The sequence below is a fragment of the Nestor notabilis genome, unplaced genomic scaffold, assembly GCF_000696875.1.
Source record: "Nestor notabilis isolate BGI_N333 unplaced genomic scaffold, ASM69687v1 scaffold26979, whole genome shotgun sequence".
In the NCBI taxonomy this organism is placed as follows: domain Eukaryota; kingdom Metazoa; phylum Chordata; class Aves; order Psittaciformes; family Psittacidae; genus Nestor; species Nestor notabilis.
In genome coordinates this window covers 21,738-29,339 of record NW_009942763.1, presented here as the reverse complement: position 1 = coordinate 29,339, position 7,602 = coordinate 21,738, and the positions used below count along the sequence as shown (strand labels likewise).

The 7,602-nt window shown below is 41.9% G+C and overlaps 1 protein-coding gene across 1 annotated transcript in view; it reads right to left on the bottom strand.

The window, feature by feature from the left end:
- Window positions 1-138: 138 nt before the first annotated feature.
- LOC104411197 (neuron navigator 2-like) overlaps window positions 139-7,602 on the bottom strand; it is a gene marked incomplete at its 3' end in the record, with an annotated part of 22,832 nt that continues 15,368 nt past the window's right edge. The window contains exons 4-6 of the mRNA XM_010021567.1: window positions 6,921-7,591; window positions 2,529-2,996; window positions 139-183 (exon numbers count right to left, since the gene is read on the bottom strand). Of these exons, the coding sequence (XP_010019869.1) occupies window positions 139-183; window positions 2,529-2,996; window positions 6,921-7,591 (1,184 nt within the window). The remainder of the gene's footprint in view (window positions 184-2,528; window positions 2,997-6,920; window positions 7,592-7,602) is intronic.

The window sequence follows — 7,602 nt, the reverse complement described above, 5'->3', positions numbered from 1 at the left end:
GGAAGGGAAGGGAAGGGAAGGGAAGGGAAAATATTGTTGCCACCTCTTGCAAACTGTGACCATCATCACCACCAGCCACAACAGAAACACAAAGCAAACTCCAAAGCCACAAAAAAAGCCGTGTGGAAACACCAATACCTGAGTCCCTTCTTAGGCAAAGTGTTCCTATCAAGATGTGGGTCGCTGCAGAGAAGTTAAAAGAAAAGAACTTCAGAGAAGAACAAATGGGAAGGCATCAGATCAGGATGAAGGACGTACAAATACCTGCATCACCTTTTCAGAGGAAAAGGTGCTGGGGCCTTCCTACAGAAACATGCAAAAACCTCCTTTGCCAGGTGTGGATTTGCACAAACATGCATCTGGTACTATGCCAATGAATCTCATCTATTCACAATGTGATTTTGCTATTTCTCCTACCCGAAATAAACAAAAATGGCTCTTTAAACGTCAAGCTTAATACTGTGCTTTTCAGCAGGCATGAGGCAGACTGTTTGTGAAAACTGATGAGACTCTTCAAGTCCAAACCACCTTCCTGTCATTTCTTTCAGCAGACACCATTTAGGGAATGCAGCTAATTACTGTTATGCAGCTGCAATGTACAGCAGTAAAAGTATTGAGCCCAGACTCTCTCAATTTCCAAATCTCAGCTTAAATTCCATTAACAAAGCAAATTGACTCTATCATCCAAACCTCAAATATTTAAGTTTATATTTTCACAACTGGTGAACTTGTAACTAAGCAGAATTTGTTAGTTTGTTTTTTAAAGAAAATATCCAGAAAATATCTGGTTAAATGATTCATTTCATGACAATCCTTATAGCTAAACTACAGCATGGGACTAATTAAAATCATAGCAGTAAGCAAAAGTGAGATAGAATGTTTGGATTTGGGTCATCTTTTCCTAATTTTAGCATTCATCTTTAGAAGGATAGGTGTACCCAAGTCCCTGCGGAACACTCATGAGCCAAACTGCAATAGAAGACTGACAACACGGAATGATATGGGGACTTAACGACAAAAACGACAGGCCTGAAAGGCAGTGGGAAAAGCAGCATGCCAGAGGAATGCTGAAATGCTAGTGAGAGTTTGGATTGGTAGAAAGGAAAAAGGGCAAGATTTTCAAATTGCCTTTGGAAAAGAAAGGAGGGGGAGGAAAAAAACACTTCCCCCCAAATTAAAAGATGTTCCCAGTAACAAAAGCAACACCAAACCCATGACAACTCTGCCATTCTCCAGACTGATTTAGGCAGACAGATGAGGTGTTTGAGGGGACTCTCACTGGCATGTCTTTGTGTCAGCTCACACCTGAACAATGAACACAGCAGAGAACTCAAGTGAGCACAGTCTGTCACAAAACAATTTGCTTCACTGAGATGGCCAACAAAACCTACAGCCTTGTGCATACTCCTGTCCTGAGACAGCATTACCTGTCCTGTCTCCTGGGCAAAGTATTTCGGCAGAATTTGGGGCTAGCAGCAGGGGAAGAAAGAGGGCTAGAAGAACCAGTCCAACAAGACAGAAAACAAGAGAAGGAATATTAGAATGAAAAGAGAACAGAAAGGAGTTATAATAAAGCACAAACCCAAACCCAAACTCTCAGAATACTATATTTGGCAGTAATTTTCTCCATTGAGATGCAACTACAGAAACGTTGCTACCTGACTGTGTAACGACACATCAGGATAAAGCCAACTTCCAATGCTTGCAAGGGTACTACTGCCTTCTACAAAATGTGTCTCAAAGACCATGCACTGCAAGTCATTGTCTGGTTTATCCCAATGTTAGCTCAATGTTAATACAGCTCTGACGTTGAAAAAGCAGTCCTGTTCCCTCCTCCCTGCTCAGTCTGTTCCCAGCTCCTACTCTGTGTGTCCACACAGGTACTGATAAATCTCATTGTGTAAGGAGCTGGGGAACTGATCAGTCTGAAACACAACTCACATGATCATTTTTCAGCTGGATCCAGCTCCCAGCTGGGTTCACTAAGCATTCACACGAACGCCTGTACCAAAACACTGTAGGGAACAACTGGAGAAAGGACAGGGCGGCAGTGGGAGGCTGAGAAGGGATTAAATGACTAAGGAAACAGGGACATCTCTTTTCAGCACGACCTCCAGTTTAAAAGCTTATCAAATGTTATAAACAAGAAGTTTAAAAAGAAACAGTTGGCTTCTCAAATCAAAATAACAATAACAATGGGTGGTTTTTTGAATATCACTATCAAATCAACTAATGGGAGATCTTTTTAAGGATAACAGAGGATGCAAAATTCAAATATTGGGTAGAAAGAAAACCTGTCATATTGGCTACCATGGCAAATTAAAAACCTCACCTGAACTCATCCTCTTGGTCTGAACTGGGCTCCTTGCCCGGAATGGTTTCTTTGTATGTTCTAATCGTACTATTCAGCATCATCTTTTGAGAAGCACAACTCGATTTCTATCTGCAGCACTGGCTACTGCTGCCAGGTCTTCATTCACATTTGAGATACAACCAAACATTATGGAAATGAGAGAAACCCCACTAACCTTTCAGACAAGGTGGTCTTAACACTGTTGGTTCGGACAAAGGGAGTCAGAGAATCATCTTTAGAGGCTGGAATCAAGCCACTGGAAGAGTTATGGCTCAGACCACCTCCACTGCTGAGAGAGATATCAATGGATTCACAGCTGGTATGAAGACTGCTGACAGACTGATATCCAATGCCATCCTTGCTAACAGCAGAAGAGCTACTTGCGTTGGTACCCCACGTTAAACTGTTGGAAGGAGCTGAATGGGCTGAACTGGGACTAGAAGCTAATGGAGATTGGTTCAGATCTGTGTTTTTACTATACAGCGGACTGCTGCCCCCACTGCTCAGTATACCACTGCCAGATGGCGAATCCAGATTACCCTGCTGGTTCATGGTAGCGTGAGGATTGGAGATGACTACTGAGTTTTTCATATTTTCAGCTGTTGTGATGGGAACTTGCTTATTAGGCTTGCCACCGAAAAGTCTGGAAGAAAGACAACACAAAAAATACATAAAATGGACTCTGAAATGCAACGGTATTTTATATCTAGACCATATATCTTCTTAGCTTCAGAAAACCAAGATTAAGCAACTGATTCTAGGTTGGACATATGCAACTATAAATTTATGACCCCCCTGTTTTCACTCCACCTCCAATAAAGCCCAGAGATAATTATGAGAGCTTTAAATCTATCTTAGGTGTGCCTACTCTGAATCATGAAATCCTACTTTCACAAAGCTAAAATCCAGCTTCAACAGAACTAAAATACAGCCAGATCATCTTCTGCTCCTTTAAGGAAAAACGATACCAGAGAAACACTGTACCGATTAATCTGAAGCATGGAATATTACAAAAGTTGAAAGCTTGTCCAGGTAAATTCTGTGCAAGTCACCAAATGCTCTCTACAGAAGCAGCATTTGTTGTGATGTAACAAGAAAACTATGTACCAGTATCAAATCTAGGTTTGTCTCATTTCAGGAGCCAAGATAGCTGGAAACTATTAATTTTTGAGTGTAGAATGAGATTTTACCTGCTTTGGCACCTGGAACTAGCTCAGTAAAAGATTAGCTGAGTGCCAGAACTAGTGCAATGAAGGGGATACAAAAGCATAGTTGGAGAAGGATGACTGCTGCATGTCCAGTTTGAATCACTGTTGCCTGTGATGCAGCTGCACTGCCAACGAAGAACGGACTTCAGTTCCCTCATTAACAGGTAACAGGAAAGTTCTCAGTAGTGCAAAGTTGTCTTTCTCAGAAGTAAACACGCTTCAGACTAGATTATTAATCATTCCAGGACTGATCCTCAAAATTACAAAGGAAGCATTACCTTTTGACTCTAGCTGCAAACATCCACCCCCAAACATTGCTTCTGCTTCTGCCGCCGGGCTCCTTAGCCCTTAGTTCCTTAGCTTCTGCGCCTTTGCAACCTTAGTTTTCCTCACACATACCAATATGGATTTGCTTCTTTCTTACCAACAGCGTGGCGTATTGGGGATGAAATCTTCCAAAGGGGGTATCTATCTCAGAAGGTAGGTCTCAGAACAGAGGACTACAGCACAAGAGCTCCTACAGATTTACAGGTGGGTACGCACCGAGCACAACTTTCTATGTTTTGAGTATGCCCAGGTTGTCTGTACAACCCATGCACACTAAGGCACTTTGTCCAACACTTCTCAGGAACACAAGCCTCGTAACAAGCTGGGCACCCTGCACACACGTGCAGTAAGCCCAGTGATGCCCACAAGCACTGTACTTACTGCACAGGTGCTACCTGCAGCTCCAGAGTACCTGTGCAAGATACCTGGAACACATCTCAAGCGGACGGCTGCTGTTGCATGGTTGCCACAAAGGACCTGGACAACACTGCTGGATCAGGCTAAGATGCACATCTATGCTTATTTCATCATCCAGCATTGCTCTGTGCCATGATCCTCTCAGCACCTGGTGCTGACAGACATTCCTGGTTTACCTGGACGTGACACCATGCCTCACTGATTAGGAGACACTGACTTAGACAAGTCAGTCTGAATGATAAAACCCATTCCTACAGGGATTTAGAGACATTTTGAGCCTAGGGTTTATTTAGAGTTAATCTTACTAGAGTATGAAGGAAAATGTCTGACCATGGCCTGCAGTGGCAATACCAGTTTAGGGTATTCCTGCTCCTATGCCATTGGACGGGGGGCACTGTACTCTTATGAGATATAATCTTGGAGCTTAAAAAAACCCCAACCACTCACAAAACAATTTTACAAGCTGTTTTTAAGCTATGCAGCTTCACAACCTCTAACTGCTTCACAGCCCCTCTAATACAACCGAAAGGATGCTGCACTGTGGCACCAACAGAAACATGTTGCTGCTGCAAGCAGTGTCTGGTTGAACCACAACCTCGTAACAAAACACATTCAGATGCGGTCTGAAGAGCATTCCTTTGAGTCCAGAGAAAATCCAACTCAGCAAGACAGTCACATTAACACAGAGATTAACTCTGGCAGGATATACCCTACAAAGAAGGGTATCTGTTTACTCCTATCTGCTATTACTGACATCGATATGTCTGAGCTGACTCTTGGGTCATGCATGTCTCCCATAAACAGAAAAGCAGTGTATTACATACTGCAAATTATTAAGGCCCAATTAAATAATAAAATATATAAATGATGGTTTTGCTTAAGGGACATGCCCGATACATAATACTGGAGCTAAAGGGAATACTGAACAGAGAAAGGCCCCCGTAGCAGAATTATAGAACTTCTTTGTGACAGCATAAAAGTTACATACATTTACAGACTTGCATGTAACTTAGTATCATTACAAAGATATGGTTTCTAATTTACTGGGTAATAATAAAAAATTCACAGGGCCTAGAGGAAATATACAAAAAACACGGGCAACTCATCTCAACTGACTCTGAAAATTAAGCTCCAAATCTGTATTCCCATTCTAGAAATCAGTAATAAGCAGATGAGGCCCAATTCAACTTTAATGCATTTTGATACGTGACAATTTAGACAGTCTGGTGACAAACCAACAGTGAAATTGTAAATCAAAGGAGGGAATAGTTAAATTGAGCCTCAGTGCCTTCTCTTTGAAGTTTCATGTGTTTCTAATCTGGACTTGATCTTAAAGGTCTTTTCCAACCTAGCTGATTCTATGATTCTAATTTACCATTTCAATTACATAGCTAGCAATGTGGCTTTCTAGTAATAAAAAAAATTAATTTCCAACCAAATGTCAAGATTAACGTGGCTGAGGCTTGCAACACTGAAAATCAGCATGTTTCATGGGGTGTACTATAGAAATAAAAATGTCTATTGGAGTTTTTCTCTTTAAGTAGACACTAATGGAAATTAAATGTTCTAAAGGACACGGCTTATCTAATGATAACCAGATATAAAGTATCTTGAATTGCCCTCACATAGGCTCTTTAAATAAAACCAGCCATCTAAAAAGAAGCAGTTTACAACTCTTCACAGCATTAGCCTAAGCTGCCATCCCAGCCATTATGCTTGCATTGGTGCTTCAGATGGAATGGGGCTTTCTCACATCACTGGAAGCAGGATGATGTAGCATAACTGTATGGGTATTATGGGCGTCAAGACAAAATGAAATGCAAAACACTGCAACTTGAAACAGACAAGCTCCTTGATGTCAAATTCCACTGAAAAATAATATTAATGGAACCTTTCACCAGTATCAAGGCTTTGATGCACACTGGATGAACAAATTAATTCCTGACCAACTCAGTGTTATGTGTGGGGTAGTTGTGGAGAAATAGACCAGAGAGAAGATTTTTGTTTAAAAGCATCTAAAAATAAGAAAATTCAACCCAACTTAGGCAGTAACTTCTCTTAGGGTTCTTCTACACAGATGAATAACCTGATGTTGAGTTCTGCAAAACACTGGCCTAATGCACACAGCTGAAAGATTGGTTTGGGTTAGGCATGTGAATCTAAGTATCGCAGGTCAATTTATGCTGTTGTCATCATGGAAATCTGAAATACTCTCCTGTTGTCAAGTTATAATTTGATCCACCATTGGAATATTTCCAGGTTTGTTACATATACATTGGTGCAAGAACTCTTTGGTCACCTTCACATAAGAAAACTTATTCCTTCAGCATGGATGAAGCTTTCAGGTACGATTTTTGTAACACACTCATAAAATCACAATTGCCAAACTTTTTTCCTCCCCAAATGTTCAATTTTCACTGCTGTTGCATGATGCACCGAGTATTTACAACACTGGCCAACCTGTTTATGTGAAATTCAATGGAAATACAAAGACCTTGATGTAGGACACTGAATAGTAAGTGCTCCACACAACACAGCCAGCCTTGGCGCGGAGACTCCTGCTCTCATTCAGCTTGGACTAACATCATTGCACGATCAACAGATTCAGTGCCTACCTGCGCAAAGTGGGAGAGGCCACATCGGGGTACTTGGCTCCTTGCTGGTGAGTACTTTGAGCTCCGCTAGAAGCAGTCTGTGATGCAGGATTCACTTTAACAGAATTACATGAGGCCACGCTTTCGTTGTCAGACGAAATCCCTTTCTCTTTATCAGTCTGATTGACTAATCCTGGCAGAGAGTTTCCAAGGATTACCTTGGCAGGCTCTCTCATTTTTGGGACAGGCAACCCGGCTGACTTGCTGCTTATGTTGGAGTCAATGCTACTTGTGCTAGATCTATTCCCAGCTCCACTTCTGCTACTGGATTTACTGGGCCGGGGTAAACTACGATACTGAAGATTAGTTCGGGCACTAAGTGCTAAGTAGCCATCATCCTGGTTCTGGGAGCCATCCACACTAGTCTTCCGACCAGTGGTCCTACCCATGAGTCCAGATGACTTTGGGATTTTTCCCAGAGTAGCTGATCTACTGGTGATCGTTGCCCCACTGGCAGTGATTATAGTCATGCCTACGGCTGACCCGCTCTGTTTCTTAAATCCAAATGTATTAGCATTAGCAGCAGTTGTTCTAGTGTTACTTGTGGGAAGCTTTTTGGATTCATCACCACTGCTGCGTCCTGCATCTGATGGGGAACGTTTAACATGTCCAGCTTTAGGAGATAGTCTACCCTTTTCTGATA